The following is a 17512-nucleotide window of genomic DNA, read 5'->3' as shown; positions in this document are numbered from 1 at the left end:
AGACAGACAGACAGACAGACAGACAGACAGACAGACAGACAGACAGATAGATAGATAGATAGATAGATAGATAGATAGATAGATAGATAGATAGATAGATAGGTAGGTAGGGATAGATATCTATAGATGTAAGCCTATAACCCCAAGCTATGTGTTTGATTAATTGTGCTTTCTCTGCAAACCATTAAAACAATGCTCATTAAAGCCTAGGCAAGCTCCGAGCATCAAAATACTGCAAGACTCTTTAGAGCCACAACATAATGTTTCATCATTTTATTTAGTTATGTGCAGATTTAGTTGCCTGTGGTTGCAATGATACTAACTTATGACTGCACTAAAATTCTATTGCCACTGGAAAATAGTTGAGGACTTGAGTGCCATGCCTAACACCAAAATATAACAACAGCAATACTAAAAACATTATTTTGAAAAGCTATCATGGAACATCTTGTATATCTGTCTATATTACATACACATATATACATATCCACACATATACACATATGCATACACATACATATACCTACATATATACATACACACACACATATATATATATATACACATACACACAGTACCTTCTTTGATGTGGGCATGCCATGCTGAGGGGTCCTATTCCAGTCTGCCATGTCACACAATCAGTTTCAATTTTTTTTAAAGCAATCGGGGTTAAGTAACTTGCTCATGGTTACACGGCCAGTTATTTGTGGGTGTGGTGCTGAGTATCTAAGCCCGGATTTGATCCAGGTCATCCCGACACTGGAGCCGGTGCTCTTACTCACTGAGCCACCTGGCCGCCCCTAGTTCCAAATTTCTTAAGAGAAACCTTGAGAAAATTGTGCTAAAACTTTTGCAATAGCCTGTATTTTGTTATAGGATGTAGTTTGAGGGTAAGTGGACTGAAAATAAAGACTAGTAATTTTTTTACAGGGAAGAGGGGGATCCAGACCCATGATTTCATCTGGGTAGATAACTTCCTGGTATGGAAACTTCTTCTATTTACATGTAATTTATGACCTTAGAGTATTATTGTTGTTACTAGGAGGTTATGACCTACTCATGATTATGCTGCCAGTGTATTTCAGAAACAGAACTTGAACCCATCTTCCTGACTCCAAAGCTACTCTTCTTCCCCACTAAAGCCATTCAGCACCTAATTGGTAATATACTATGGATTTAAAAAAAAAGTACTCTGGCTAATAAGGATAAGCAATGAGATGTTCTAGATACCCCCTGAGACATCTCCTTCTTTGAATGAATAGATAACAAGAACAAAAAGAATTAATGAACTCCATGGCTAATATCCTCTGCACAAATGATTCTAGAAGCAGGGGAGAGCAATAACAGATTTTTAAGTAGTAGATAAGGTGGCAACAAGAAAACTTAATATTGAGTCATTTGTCTTCTCAAAATCCTTGATGTACACAGTTGTCCTTATAAATGTTCCCTCCTAGTTTCTGCTTCTGCCCCATCAAAATATCCTCAGGTAACAGTGAGACAGCTGGAAAAGAAAGCCAGACTTAGAGTCAGGAAGACCTCATCAGTTCAAATCTTGTCTCTGAATTATACCAATTGAGTGACCATGAGAAAGTCACTTAACTTGTCAGTGCCTCAAGCAGCCCTCCAAGATTTGAAGCTGGAGTATAGTCAGCAAATGAGATGATATTTGTAAAGCCACCTAGTACAGTTCCTGGCACATTTTTATTGTCCAATTGTTTCAGTTGTGTCTGACTCTCTATGAGAGAGTTTTGGAGTTTTCTTGGCAGAGATCCTGGAATGGTTTGCCATTTCCTTCTCCAACTCATTTTACAGATGAGGAAACTGAGGCAAATAGGACGAAGTGACTTGACAAGAATCATGCAGCTAGTAAGTGTCTGAGGCCAGATTTGAACTCGGCAAGATGAGTCTTCTTGATTCTGCCCTGTACTCTGTCCACTGTGCCACTAACAGCCCATAAATATAGTTAGGTCTAATACTGTCGTTGCTGTTACTGTTACTATGACTGCTGCTGCTGCTGCTGCTGCTAGTATAGCTAATTTCATACAATTGTCATGAGGAAAGTATTTGGAAATCCTAAAGCATTATATAAAAATTATCATTACCTTGAAAGAACTGATTTTCCCCCTAGTCCTTGGTTAAAAGGGTATTTTAGTCTAAGCTTCAAACAACAAAGAAAGAAAGAATTATCATCATAGTGCTTTTGGTGGAAGAAAAGTAGCTAGGAAGAGCCTAGAGCTTTCCATTCAAATTGGTGTATAGGAACATAAATAACTATTAAGGCTGCATTCAGTATTTAGCTCATAATTCAGCCCCCTGTTGTCTATTCTATATTGAGGCAAAGAAAGCCTGATTGTCTCAGGGATGAGCCAGGTGTGCATGGAAGCCCAGGCCCTGGGCACAAATGAGCTCATCAGCTGGTTAGTCACCAGCTGGTGTCATTTTGGGGGCAGAGCTATTCATGAACCTAGCATATTAGAGGCAGAGAGGGATGATGATATGCCTATCAAAATGAAATTATATTTAATGAAATGGTACATTGTTAATGCATTAAAACGTGTGTCTTAATTCTTTGCTCCAGCTTAGCTTCTATAGCTTCCAAGAGATTGGACTTGATAGGATGGAAAGAGCCCTGGTGCTGGAGGCCAAGGATCTATGCTCAATACCTCAACCGCTGCTTACTCTTGGTGTGACCTCAGAAAATCATCTCATTTTTCTCAGCTTCAGTTTTTTCATATGTGAAATAAAGGGTGTGGACTAGACAACACCTAAAGGCTTTATCAGCTCACAAGCATCCCTTTTCTAAGGCAGGGATTTGTGACCTGGGATCATGATCCCTATGAGTACATTTCTAAAGTTCTGGAAACTTCACTGGGGAAAAAGACATGTTTATTTTCACCAACCTCTAAGTGAAATTGAGGAGATAATGAGTGCTAGATTTTGGAATCTGAGGGTCTGCGTTCAGAAAGACTTTGCCACTTTCTGTGTATATAGCTTTATTTTTCTGCCATTCAGGTTTCTCTCTCTGTCTCTGTCTGCCTCTCTCTCTGTCTCTGTCTCTATGTCTTTCTGTCTCTTTCTCTCTGTATCTCTCTTTGTCTCTACCTCTGCCTCTGCGTCTCACTCTCTGTGTCTCTCTCTGTTTCTGTCTTTCTCTCCCTCTGTCTCTGTCTGTCTATCTCTCTGTCTCTCCAACTCTGTCTCTGTCTCTCTCTGTCTTTCTCTCTGTCTCTAAGACAATTGTGGCTAAGTGACTTGCTCAGGGTCACGAGGCTAGTAAGTGTCAAGTGTCTGAGGTGGCATTTGAACTCAGGTCCTCCACGGCTGGTGCTCTATCCACTGCACCACGTGCCTTACTTTTCAAATGAAGAAGTGAATCAGACATCCTCCCAGCTCTCTTCCCAGTTCTAAAGCCTACAACCCCAAGGTATGCGTTTGATTAATTGCACTTTCTCTGCAAACCATTAAAACAATGCTCATTAAAGCCTAGGCAAGCTCTGAGCATCAAAATGCTGTAAGAGTCTTAAGAGCTACAAAGAAATGTTTCATCATTTTATTGAGTTATTTTTAGGTTTCGTTGTCTAAGTTCGGTATGATACTAATTCATGACTGCACTGAAATTCTGTTGCCACAGGAAAATAATCAAAGACTTGAGTACCATGCCTAACACCAAAAAATAGCAACAGCAACATAAAAGCATTATTTTAAAAAGCTATCACAAAACATCTGGTATGCAAATGGCATGATGCTCCCAAGAAAATGGAGAGCATTTAGTCCACGACAATTCTGCATGATTGAGTCTTTTTTTTTCTTTTAGTCTGATTGTTTTAGATGAACCTGAAAAATCTTCAAATATCAGTAATACTGTTTCCATAGACAAATCAAATGGCACGATTCATCACAAATAAGCCTAGTTTAATCAACAACATTACATCACAGAGAATATAAAAATAAACATTTTTACAGGAGCACTGAAATACACCAATCCAAATGCACATAACATAGAACATGTAACTCATACACTTTCCCTTCATGGTCACTGGCAATGCTATGAATTATAAAGTATATAACAGGAAATGTAAAGGTGCAACAGAACTCAGCGGTCATGTCATACAATTTTCTCTCTGGAAAGTGCTTGGAGTTAAAATGAAGGCTCAAGCAGAACAATTGCACAGAGATGCATAAAAGGAACATCAAGACTGCATCTGCTATGATGATACTTAAGCTGTGAGAAATGCTGTGTCTGAGCAGAGGACCAAGTGCATGCTATTTGACTTAACAAAGAAACACAGCGTAGAAGCCATCTAGGGGGAAATGTAAATAGAGCTAATTGGAGCAGCAGGAGACTCTAGCAGCTGCATTCTCCCACTTCTCTCTCTGAATTTCCCCAAATCTCTCTTTAAACTCAAAGGCTGTACCAATAATGCCTCTCTACCAGTTTTGTGAAGCACAGTGATTTGGTTGTGCTTTGAATATAGGTCAACCCTGTTACACTTTTAAAATGGTAGTCACCAATTAATTTCATGCATTTTTTAAACAATAAGTTGTATAAATTTTACTGCAAAACCTCACAAAATATATACCCTACAGACCCAGTAAAACTAAAATATTTTCTATTTGCTCTGTGATCCTATATTCACTTGACACAAAATTGACTTTTACATATAAAATCAGAAATCCAATTTTAAAAGGCAAGCATGCAAATACATCATTAGGGAAAATTTAACATGGAGCTTCACAAAGTGGACTTTTAGAGATTATTATAATTTCACAAAAAGAATGATCAAAAGAGAATCCAATACTTCAAGATACTGATGTTTGAAATGAATAGAAATATATGAAATCTCTATTGTTATTTTCACCACGCCTCATATACTATGGATTTCAAATACAGCAATCTGTTATACTGAGGATATACATTTTAATAAATAGAATTCAGTGTTCTGGATCAAAAAAGAATGATGCTCTTTCAGGAAAAGTTTTCAATCCTAATGGACTACAGTTGCTTTATCAATAAATAATCTGGTAATTGTCTTTAAGTTGACCAGAAAGCTTAAGCTTTGTGACACAATAGATGAGTCAGATTTGACAATTAGTATCAAACTTTCAACCTTTGTTGCTGGTTCAATCCCAGGCCCCAATTATTAATGAAATCCTTTGTGTCTGACGACATTTCAGTATCCTACAGGAGGAAAGTTAGTAGTTTCGACAGATTTCCTGGGCATGTTTCCACATCACAGTTGATATCCACGGAGGAATGCTAAGTCAATGCCTGGAATTGAGTAGTTCTGGAAAACAATAGTGGCACATTTATGTGTCTCTTGCATCTTTCAGACTCTTAGAAGTTCTTGTGACAGGGGAGTTATTCCATTCCTCTTTTAACAATGGGGGGGGGGGGAATTGGTTGTAGAATTTGAACTCACCAGGGTGTTAGCTGACTAGCAAAGCAGGATTACAATTTAGAAATCATGACCCACACTCCAAATCTTCTCAATTTCTTACCCATTCAGGAGGCCAGAGAGCAAATAGATTTGGCAGGCTATCAGCAATAACTACTCGGATTCTTAAAAAAAAATATGCACCTGGGTTCTGAACTTTCATCACTTTTGAGTACTGCAGTAAACTGATAAATTATAGTATATTAGCAAGTTCACTTGTCTTCAATGCTTCCACATTGCAACTCAAGATGTAAGAACTTAGATCATCGCGTCCCATGAATTGTCTTTTCAAGCTTTGTGAGGCTTGTGAGGCTCTACTGCAGCCAAAGAAATATACCATTTCAACCTGATCCCCAGCTTATTTCAAACTAGGTGGACACCAGTAGCAGAGATCTGTGTTGGGCCATGGAGGCTGCTTGGAAGTAGTCAGCCAAGTCATTCTTTGTTACTGTTTGCCATGGTTTCCTGATTCCTTACATGTCATTATGGTCTCCTACGAGAGATGTAAAGTAGGAAACTAAAAGAAACATTCCAAATAGTAATAGGGCACTTCTATTCACTCCCAGCTCCCCTTACTAGCATGCTCTGAAAGGAAGTTCTCCAGGACCTGAAATAATGCAGAATTTACTTCTTCAGTAGGATTAGGCTAGAGTGGAAAGCAAGCCACTGCACAGGCCCACACATCCTGTAATCAAGAAAGAAGAACTCTAAAGTAAATGGAAGATTTGGGCTATTAGAGAAACATCACTTATTGGGCCAGGCATAAGCTTCCTCTTCCTCCCACCCTTTTTTTGGTCACTGAGTATTTAATTTTGCTACGGATAACACAAGGCTTCAGTGATCACTTTAAATAGTCATTAAATTGTCTGGTTTTATGTTCTATTCTCCTGCCATGAATGATAGGAATAATCCTTCAGCTTGCTGCTGCAAGAGATTTAGCAAATAGCTACTGAGGTTTGAAACATCACTATATTCATTACCATTTCACAATTTGCTTTGTGCATTTGGGAGACTTGTTTTCCCCACGTAAAACTACAACTAGATTATGGCAGGTGACATGTGGAACAATTTGATAGACCTTCAAACCAAGAGAATCTCCTTTCTTCTCAGGCTACAAGACAAGAGGTGTGGACTAGCTGACCTCAAAGGTTCCTCCCAGCTCTGGAGAGTTACTCAGTGGCTCGAATACAGTACTGATTTAGCTCTCTGTGTCCCACAGGCTTCCCTCCAGATGCGATCCCTATTCCATACCCTCAATGAGTATGATTGTTGAGCACATCAGTCCCTGCTCAACATCTCCACATTAGAGAAAAGTATTAATTTTAGTTCTGCAAATTAAACTTATCAAACTAACCTTAAAACTCATCATTTAAGTATAGTGGGAGATTGCAATTGTTTGGGGGATGTAGAGTAAATTCACCTCAATAAATCTGTATAATATAGTTTGACTACATTGAAAAAAAAAAACCTACAGGGCTGGGATGGAGTGACAATTCAAAATATGTTAAAACACAGAACGAGCATTATTAGAAAAATCTGAAGCATTCAACAGGCTGATGGCCAGAGGAGCAAACCTGTAGTATAAATGCCACCACAGCACCCCATTAGCCATCTCTTTGAAGTGAAGCAGTTCTTTAAAAAAAAGTATTCCTATGATTAATCTTTTAACCTGCTTTGCCAGGCAGTCAAGGGATATCCTCAAGTCTTTAAATGCAGTGTTTTCTCTCCTACTTTTAGAAAGGAGAACTAGTGAGGCCAGATCATGCCTTATGATTCTATAAACAGGATTTAAGCTAGCCTACTATCCTTCATGCATCTTCATCTACTGTTATAATACTTTCAGACATGTTTCAGGATTATATAAAAGGTCCCTTTCCCCAGCACTTTCCTTTCAGGCCCTCTATGACAATAATTAAGCTTTAGTCACATTGCTTCATTTATTTCTTATTTCTTTTTTTTTTTAATATCTGGAGCACGCAGATTTTGGAAGGCTGCCAATCACTCCCAAACACTAACCATGCCCAGATCCACTTTGCCTTAACTTGTGCCCTGTAAATCACCGTTCAGAGCTGCTTTTTAAAAAAAAAAAAATGTTTTTGCACATGTGGATATGCATTCATCCACGAAAACAAACAACCTCCTAAGGCATTAAACAGCAACATTGCCAATAAACAGCATGTTTACTTAAGGAGAATTAAAATATCCCAAGACATTTAACTTTCATAGGAAACTAAACCTCTATGCTATCATTATTCAAATTTGGTACTTTATCAGTGGCAATTCATACAGATTTCCACCATCAAATATTTAGCACCCAAAATATAATGAGCAGTTTTTCTGAACATTAGAATTAGAAAATCATTACCTTTAAACATTTTCACCTCAATGGCATCTATCTAGCCAACGTTCAAGTGAAGACAGTCAGAAACTTATAAACTTAAAAAAAAATTCATCAAAGACCGAGAGTCAGCTCACTTGCTACCTAAAGAACTGGGAGAATTATTTTCTGATTTGAGCCTGATTGTAGATATTTGGAGGAGATGGAGAAACAGTAGGACGCTGATGTGGATTGTAGAATACAATAATAACTCCAGGTGCACAACCTTAGGAGAAATGACAAATACACAAACATTCCAAATATTAAATGAGTGCATATTTAAGAGTAGAGAATTTCAAAATGGCATAAATCAAATTATTTAACAGAGAGTACTGTTTTAATACGTTTGACCTTAAGGAAAGTGACCTTGATCCAATTTTTAAAAAATCCTAAAAGATTTTAGTACAGGGGGAAGCATGTCTCTCTTTTTTCGCTTTAGAATATTCTGATCTCTACTTTTGTTCTTCCTAGACTCATCAAAGGAAATTTTTCAAAAAGTATTTGCCTGCTAAGTGGCATAGTTTTCCTACCCCAGACCGCCTCCCTCCCCCCATTCTTCTGACTCTGTTTATCATCACACCATAGGGTTTTATTGTTTGTTTGTTTTTTTTTAATGAGGTGTTTGGGAGCCTTTTGCGTGTGTGCAATTCATAAGCTCGTATCCCCGTTCTGTTTGTACTCTGACAAAATATTGAGGGTCATGTCTTCGCTTTTGGATTGCAAATTTGCCTCACTTCTTCTCGAAGCTTTCCTGGTGGCCCGTGACAGTCTTCTCCTGAAAGTGTCCCCCGCCAAGAAATAGAGGATGGGGTCGACGCAGCTGTTGAGACTAGCTAGCCCCCTAGTCACCTGGTAAGTGGCGTACACCCTGTCGTTGAAAGCACACATTCCTGGAGTCTGAAAATCCAGCCTGGCTCTCAAGTTCAACGTTTTCATCACATGGAAGGGAAGATAAGACACAGCGAAAACAGTCAGCACGATGATCACCAGGTAAATGGACTTCCTCCGAAGGGGCGAGTTGTCCAGGTCGTTGGAGATGAGGGCCCTCACGATGAGCCCATAGCAGCCCAGAATGACCACGAAGGGGATGCAGAACATGACCACGGTGGTGCACATGCTGTAGATGAAGTAGCTTCGCAGGTACTCGTCCGACGTGGTGTCGTAGCAGGTGGTGGTCTTGTTGATACGGCTGCCCGTGCCCGAGTAAAAGAAGATCGGGGCGATGCCGGCCACCACGACGGCCCACACCAGGGCGCTGATGTACACGGCGTTCTTCTTCTTCAGCCTCCCCAGGGACTTGAGCGGGTACACCACGCCGGTGTAGCGGTGCACGCTGATGCAGGTCAGGAAGAGGATGCTGCCGTAGAGGTTCACGTGGAAGATGAAGCGCTGCAGTTTGCACATGCTGTCGCCGAAGATCCAGTCCGTCTTGTTGAGATAGTAGAAGATGAGCGCGGGCAGGGTGAGCACGTACAGGAAGTCGGCCAAGGCCAAGTTGAACATGTACACGGAGATGCCGCTCCACGGCTTCATGTGGAACACGAACATCCAGATGGCCACGCTGTTGCCCAGGAAGCCAGTGATGAAGACCAGGATGTAGACGGCAGGCAGGTAGTAGAACTGGAAGCCCGTCTTAGTGAGCGAGCACCTGGCTGCCGCGGCCGTGGCGTTGCCGGTGGACCAGCCCTGGGAGGGAGGGACCTCGGTCCCGTTGGGGAGCACTGACCACAGCACGTCGGTCATGGCTGGGCCGACTCACGAGGCCAAGGAGGCAGCTGCAAGAGAGAGCCAGGGAGGAGCAGGAGGGAGCATCTGCCCAGAGGCAGAGCGGGCGCAGGGTGGCAGAGCAGGAGGAGGAGGAAGGCGAGGGAGGCGGACAGGGCGAGGGTGACGGGGGCGTAGGGGGCTTGCTCGCCCTCATGGGCTGCGCCGGGCTCTCCAGACGCACGGCCGCGCCTTCCCATCGAGCTCACCCCCCCCAGAGTCCTGCGCCAGGCACCCGGCCAGCGGCTTCCTGGTGCTGGTGAAGGCGAGGCAGCGGCAGGGCCGACTGCCCCAGTGGGCGCAGGGGACACAGCCGGGGTCCACCGACCTGCCCTTGGAAGTTGTGGGGGCAGGCCGACCTGACGGCTCCCGGAGGCAGTGCACCCCGCACTATTCCGTCCCAAGCGGCCGCTCCCCGGGGCCTCGGGGGGGGGGGGCACGCCACCGGGGAGCTGGCCAGCCCGGCTCTGCTGCGGCTCTAGATGCCTCTCTGCTTCCGGCTGCGTGCAGCTCGGCTCCGACTGCCAGTCCCTCTCTGGCTGCGTCTCTGGCTCCGCTCTGGCTTTCCCTCCGGCTTCCCCTCCGCTTCTCAGTCCCCTGTCTCCTGCTCCGGCTCCAGCCGCTGCTCCTTTCTTTGGGGAGCTTAACTTTCTTTCTGCGCGCTCCTCCTTGCTACCTGGGACAAGAGTGAGCGGCTGCGGCAGCGTCTTCGGGGGTACCTGGGGCCCCTGCCCCCATCTCCCTTGGCAGCTGGGGGGTCCAAGTGCCGTCTGTCCCTTCTCTGCGTTCCCCGAGGGCGGTAGCGGCCAGTCCCCGTCGTTCTTCCCACGGAAGCAAAGCCGGAGTCGCTGGGCACCGGGCACCAAGCAGTGGGCACTGGGCAGCAGTGCCGTAGACTGCTGAAGAGCTAGCCACGCACAGACAGAGACAGCGAGCGAGCGAACGAGCAAGGGGCGGAGTTTGGAGGAGCCCCAGGGCCAGAGTTCGCCTTGGAGCCCTGATTAGCTCTCCTTGGGGAACTGAGGGGCGTGCCTCCTTGCCTCCCGGCCTCCTTCCCTTCCTTCTTTTCTGCCTCCTTCCCTTCCTCCTTCCCAGACTTCTTCCCTCCCCCTTTATCACCCTCCCGCCCTCCCTCCACGCCGAGTCCCAGCCCAGCCTCCTGGCTCTCCCTCCCCTCCGCCACCCAAGCAAGAACTGAGCCAGGAGGCGAGCGGGCTGAGAGGTTTGCCGAGCTGGGGGTCTCTCTCCTTTCTCTCAGAGGACCCTTACTGGACCTCTTCGGACAGGGGTGGCGTCTCCAGAGAGAAGTTGGGAGTATGGGGGCGCGGAGGGAGAGGCAGCTGGCGGCCGCCTGATGATTGGGCGGCCAGGACTCGGGAGCCTGTTCCTACAGATAGCTTGTTCCTGATTGCTCAAGTCTTAAGGAACAGTCACAGGCAAAACGAAATTTGCTGACACACAGGAAACCTTTGTGACACCAGCCCAGCCTCCCCTGGCTCAGCCCAAGGAGGAACACGCGATCCCCAAACCGAGATGATCATGACAACAGCAACAGCCAAAAATGCATCAAGCTTTTATAGGGGCTAAAAATACCTCGCAGCCTGCCTTGGCATTGCCCACAGCCAAGCCCACTAGCCCTGGAGGAAGCTGCAGATCCAGAGGACACATCCAGCTCTACCTCACCCGCTCCAGGTTCTCCACCTTTCTCTCCTAAGGTCTTAGGATCCCGGGCTCCCAGTCCGACGGACTTTAGATGACTCTTTTGACCCATCTCTGTACTGGCTTTCCAAGATTCAATTCTGTTCTTAACTATACACCAGACAAATTTTCATTATTACCCAGTTAACTGCTTAGTGGCTTTATATTCTATAAAAGGTTTCTAAATGAATCTGATATTGAAATCACAGTTTGAGTAATTTGATGTCTTTCAAAGTCCCAAACTACCAAAAGAAATTTAAAAAAAAAAATGCCTGTGAAGACAGTTTATGTAAAAGCCCATGAAAGAGCAGCTGGTTTGCAAGTATCTGTATACGAAATATTGATTTCCAGATAGTCCAGGCAAATAGAGTGATTAAGGGATGTTTCTCTAAAGTATGACATTTATTATTTTCTTAACTTAAAGGGAAAAATAACACCTTGACTCAGGTTATACTGTGTGCTTTGAATTGGGAGTATTTCATGATTAGTTCAAGGAAAAGTCTGATGTCTTCTTAATAATTTTAAAGAAATATCTGATGCTCTCAGTTGCATCATGATTGGAGTAGAAACCAAGAAAACCTGAATCTGAATCTTGTATTAGGCAATTACTTTGTTACTCTGGGCCATTACTTCACCTTAGTCTCAGTTTACTCATCTGTAAAGTGACCACAATAATACCACCTATTCCCCAGGGTTGTAGTGAGGATAAAGTCAGATAATATATAAAGAGCTTCCCATACCTTGAAATCTTATGTAGATATGCTAACTATTGCCCAAATTTCAAGGCTTCTCTTTTGTTGGAGGAAGTTTAAATGGAAGAAACCAGATATTGAACTGTATGAATGGCACATTTTTTGGTCCAGATCTGTAATTTCATCCCAGAAATCTCTCCTCTCTACCAGATGTAGATGGCTTTGCCATAACTTACAGTCTTCTAGAACTATTTGAAGGCACCAGGATATTACTTGAGGCTACCCATGATCTTACTCAGTCTCTGGGTGAGGGTGACTTGAATCCCAGGTTTCCTGACTCCAAAGCCCACTGTCTCTCCCTTGGCTTCCTCTTAAATGGACGTATACAGAGATATAGTTCAAGGAATTCAGAAACTTTTCTATGATGGTCTACAATTTAAAGAAACATTTCTAGAGTTTTAGAACATAAGGACTGTTTTCATTTAAAAAAAACAAAAAACTAAACAGCTGTAAAATGTATGCCATAAATGTTTATTTGTGGCTATGAAATGTTCAGTGATACCCAGCATTTTTAGGAGTTCTAAAAGGAACTCATAGCTTTGCTACCACAAAGGAAGGGGGAAAAACCCACAAGACACAGCATATGATATTAGAGAGACACATATAGAAAGGAAGATAGAAGCATATGGTCTTGCTGCCACCAAGACACTTTGTATTCACTCAGCTGAAGCCTCAGAAAATGAGTGAGGAAACTAGAGCCTCTTCTTTGATGAAATGCTCACATTACAGAACTGCTGCCTCAGTTTCTTTCAGAAAAGGAAGAGTTTGGCTTGTTCTACTATTCTAAACCTTTTACATTTACATTTTGCCATATTGCTATGCTAGGAGAGAGGGTTCAGCAGAAACTGGAATCAATAAGAGTTTGCTCAACTATTAAGTTATTATTAAGTCTAGTAAGCTATAAAAGAATCTCTACTTTGCATTGTTGAATGAAGTTTTCAATCTTGGAGATTCCAACACTGATAAAATTTACACATCAGGTCATCAAGTCTAGGGGCAAGTATAGCAGGCAGGGCACATCGCTCAGAAGGGCACAAAGGCTGCTTTCTAGAGCTTATTTTTGTTTCTTTTTGCCAGGAATTTCTACTTCACATGGAAGAATGGCTTTTATTTGGTGCTGATTTCTCTAATGAGGGCTCAAAGGCATTGTTCTTCAACAACCCATAGGGGGCAGAGTTTTCAAATCTTCTCCAGAGCGCAGCAGATGTCTGGTCTTTCCGTATTTAGGAGACTGGGTTACTCACTTGTTAGTTTTAAATATGTTTTAAAATGCAGATCATTAAGTACTCCCAGGACACACTTTCCTGAGGCTTTGGGTTGGAAACTGTGCAGAAATGCACCAGAACCATCTTGATGTTACAAAGACAGCTAGATGCCCCCAACTGCCCATATTTACCCATGAGTCCAGAGTATAAACAAATGGAATTATATTTATTTTAAAAGAATATTTCAGTTTCAAATCTAAGAACTGTGTCCAACAAAGACTAGTGTGCTCATTCATTACTTTGTTCATTGTTTATTGAGCATCATCTAGGTGCAGAACCCTTGGATAGGTTCCATAGAAGAATCTCCTAAATTAATATTAATAATAATAGCAATTATATAACACATTAAGGTTTTCAAAGTGCTTTACAATATCATGTCATTTTATCCTCACAATAACCCAGGGAGGCTGTTATATCCATTTTACAGATAAAGAAACTTAGGCAGACAGTTGAAGTGATGGGCCCAGGGTGATATAGCCAGTATCTAAGACAGATTTAAATTCACATCTGTTTCCTGATTCTCTTTTTTTTTAAGTCAAATTAACCAATAATTTATCTAGTTAAAAAGAATAAAACCAGCCTCTAGTCTTATATTTTAATTTGATTATTTTTATCTTCCAATTTTATTACTCTTTCCTTTGATTTTGTGTATTTCCATTTTGGTTTTGGGGATTTTTAATTTGTTCTTTTTCTATTTTTTTAGTTGTATGCCCAAGCCATCGATCTGTTCTTTCTCCCTTTCACTGACATGTGTTTAGAAATATACATTTTCCCATTTGTACTGCTTTGGCTACATTCCACAAATTTTGTCATGTCATCTTGCTGTGGTCATTCTTTTCCTGATCTTCTTTCTACTTTCAAATGAGATAATAGAGTGAAAGTACCTAGGAAGCTATGAGGCACCTAAGACATATGAAAATATATGTGTCAACATATATACACATATATAGACACATGTACTTCTGCATAATTTTGTAATGAAAGTTTTATTGATCTCTATTTCATTATAGCACAGTTATTTCTGAAAGTATCAGCATCCACCCATACAATGAGCTTCTTGTATAACAAAGAAAAAACTTGTAAGGAAAAACCAGCTTACAAAGTAACCAAGTCTGGAAGTACATACCACATATTGCAGCCATGCTAATAAATCAATCAACAGGCGTTTACCCAGTGTCGACTATATGCCAGACACGTGCTAGGCACATGAGATAAAAAGACAAAAAATGAAATCATCCCTGCTCTCTAGTAGTTTCTGTTTCACTGGGGGAAGCATCTTTTTCCTCTCCAGAGAAAGGAAGGAGGTGAATTTCATGATCTATTGTCTGGGGCCAAGGTTGGCTGTTAGTTACCTAGCATGAAGTTCATTTCGTATTTATTTCTTTTGATTTTCATTATTGTGCTCATTGCATATATTGTGTCCCTGTTTCTGCTTAATTTACTCTGCATCTGTTCATACAAATCTTCCCATGTTTCTGTGAATTCCTCATATTCATCATTTTTACAGCAAAATATTTCATTACACCCATATATTTGTTCAGTCATTCCCCAATAAAAGTGTACCTTTTCTTTCCAGATTTTTTTGCACATATTTTAAAGATATCCAGTCTTAGTATTGAACTTTTGACCTTGCTCTGATCTTTTTAGTCTAGTGAACAGTTTCTTGTTCTTTTATCCATGACTTCAGAATCCTAAGTGATTTTCTGTACAAACTTGTCTCAGGAAATTTGCAGAAAGCAACATGAAACACCTATGTTTTGCATTAATTCCCCTACAATTTGTTCATAGAATTGAATTTTTAAAGAGAAATAAGAGCCCTCCTAAAGGCATGTTAACTCACAGGGAAATTCCTTTAAGGTCAGTGACTCAAATAAAATCAATTCTCTTTTGCTACACTCTCTATGCTGGCAGAGATATTTCTGAAGCTTTGCACAGGATGAGAATATATTGTCACTTTGAAACAACTGGCTACTGTTGTGAAAACTGTCAACCATGAGCTAGTGGTGTGGAACACATCTAAATTCAGTTACTTTTAAATGGGCTGCTGAAATTCAAAGTTGGCAATGAGAACTGAGGGCATTAGTATAGAGGAGTCCTCTTTTCCAAGCCACAACACTAAATTTATTCTTATCTAGGTCACTAAAGTAAAATTGCTCCTGAAGATAATAGTTCAAAGGAAAGTCAACTTCCTTTTATGTTTTTGTGTCCTATTTTTCCCCCTTGATTAAAATCAATACCTGATGGTGTCATTAATATCTTGGGTTTGTGAATCCAGCTCTTTGAAAGAATTGGTAGCCATTTCCCCCCTCCCCCCCCCCCAAATAGTTCCCAAAATGTGAGTCTGAAGATTGCTCTCAACAGGCAAGCTTTGTGGAAGCTTTTCTAAATACACCTAAAGCTTCTTTTATCCACTATAGAAAGTTGAGAGTGATTGACTTTCTTTATCCCAAACATTCTTCTTACCCAGTGCCAAACCACAAACACAGTCCTTTCAGAAAGAATCCTAAGTAAGCCAAAAAGAATGCCCAATGAGCCAAGTCAACTGCAAGGCTGAATAATTCCATCTCTTGTCCAGGGAGGGAAAAGAAGATAAAAATTAAATACACGATAGCCGCTAGTGTTGAGGAATGTTTCACAAAAGAAAAAAAAGGCAAAAAAATGATTGTACGTGAAGTGTTTTAGACTAGAGTATAAGAAGTAGCTTTGTATTGAGCTTATGCTTCCAATTACAGAGCTCAGCACTCTTGGAGCCCTGAATTAGCTTTGATTTTCTCTAGCTCTCATCTCAGTCCCAGACAACCAACAGTGCAGCTAACCCTTAATTAGATTGAGAATTATTTGCCTCAGACATTCCATGATTCATAGGGATAGTGACAAACACCTATGTTCCTCACATCCCACACTACATGATCTGAACCATAACTTTGCCTCACTGACCCAAAGAATCTACCATTTCTTGCATTTCCATGTTCTCTATCACTTTAGGATTGCCAGGAGTGTGACTTATAAAATGTTTAAAACCAGATGGGATTTAAAATGAGAATCAATTCTATTCTATGAACACTTATTAAGCACCTATTATGTGCATGGCACGGTGCTAAGTAATGTGGAAACAATGACAAAAAAAAGGAAATAGATCCTGTCCTCCGGAAGCTTATATTCTACTGTTGGGCATAAATATAATATGCACCTAGGTTATAAAATGCAGAGCATATGTAACCACACATTACCATTCATCCAACTACCGTAATTAGTGTCATAGTCTGTATAGAGATGTTTCTTCTGCTGCTAATTCTTTGTGAAACATCTCTGATAGTCTCATTTCTCTAATGTCAGTGACCAGTGGAATTTTGGGACAGTGTCTCCAAGGGTATGCCCTGATCATGTTGAGAGTTGAAAACAGACTGGGCAATGATTGGGTAAATTGCCCTTTCTCTCTCTCTCTCTCTCTCTCTCTCTCTCTCTCTCTCTCTCTCTCTGTCTCTCTCTCTCTCTCTCTCTCTCACACACACACACAAATTCACCCCATGTTCTATGATTGTGTGTTTCCTTCTATAGAAAATAAATCAGTGGCTGCTAGCCCTCATCTAACATTTTGTCTTGGATCATGCTAGAGGTTGGGAAACGGTATTTCCAGAAAAGAGTAGAATAACCAACCAGTGTCTCAGGAGATACCCAGAGAGGAGCAGTGACAGAGTGTAGCTGCCTTACTCTTAAGGTGAGAATCCTAAATGTGGGCAAATTTCTCTACTAGTTTTTCCTTAGCTGACTCAAGTTGATAAATAGGAAAAACAATTATGGGAGAGATGAAGAACTCTACCAAAAATCAATGAAATTTCCCTTAGACTAGTAGATGAGATATTTTTTTGAGAGGAGAGCTTTTATGGGATCTTTTATCATCTCTGGATTTCCTTCCTCTGGCCCCTTGAATTCTGTATTAGAAAGTATTCACAAAGCAAACATCAATTATTTCTATATATTAAAAATCTTGTTATGCATATATGTGTATATATATGCACACATATATGTGCATTCGTTGTGTAAACATGTGTGTGTGTGTGTGTGTCTTGGACAGACTCTAACAGATAGTGGAGGAAAGAAAAGCCTGTTGTGCTGAGGTCCATGGGTTCAGGAAAAGTCGGACAGAGCTGAATGCCTGAACAACAAAAATGATGATAGATAGATAGATAGATAGATAGATAGATAGATAGATAGATAGAT

At 41.3% G+C, this 17512-nt stretch overlaps 1 protein-coding gene and 1 long non-coding RNA gene across 2 annotated transcripts in view; one reads left to right on the top strand and one right to left on the bottom strand.

The window, feature by feature from the left end:
* Positions 1 to 2831, top strand: part of LOC138157700 (uncharacterized) — a 71955-nt gene extending 69124 nt beyond the window's left edge. Inside the window, exons 4-5 of the long non-coding RNA XR_011167436.1 lie at positions 931 to 980; positions 2579 to 2831. This is a non-coding gene — a long non-coding RNA (uncharacterized lncRNA). The remainder of the gene's footprint in view (positions 1 to 930; positions 981 to 2578) is intronic.
* A 697-nt stretch (positions 2832 to 3528) lies between these two features.
* On the bottom strand, positions 3529 to 9693 carry P2RY1 (purinergic receptor P2Y1). Its single transcript, XM_069083425.1, has one exon. It carries the CDS (start codon positions 9553 to 9555, stop codon positions 8461 to 8463), a length of 1095 nt encoding a protein of 364 aa, XP_068939526.1. The 5' UTR covers positions 9556 to 9693; the 3' UTR covers positions 3529 to 8460.
* Positions 9694 to 17512: the final 7819 nt, after the last annotated feature.

The sequence above is a fragment of the Petaurus breviceps genome, unplaced genomic scaffold, assembly GCF_028583685.1.
Source record: "Petaurus breviceps papuanus isolate PSGF00001 unplaced genomic scaffold, PetGlider_PUasm1.0 173, whole genome shotgun sequence".
Lineage (NCBI taxonomy): Eukaryota > Metazoa > Chordata > Mammalia > Diprotodontia > Petauridae > Petaurus > Petaurus breviceps.
Note: the sequence above shows the minus strand (reverse complement) of the source record. Positions and strands in the feature narration are given on the sequence as shown.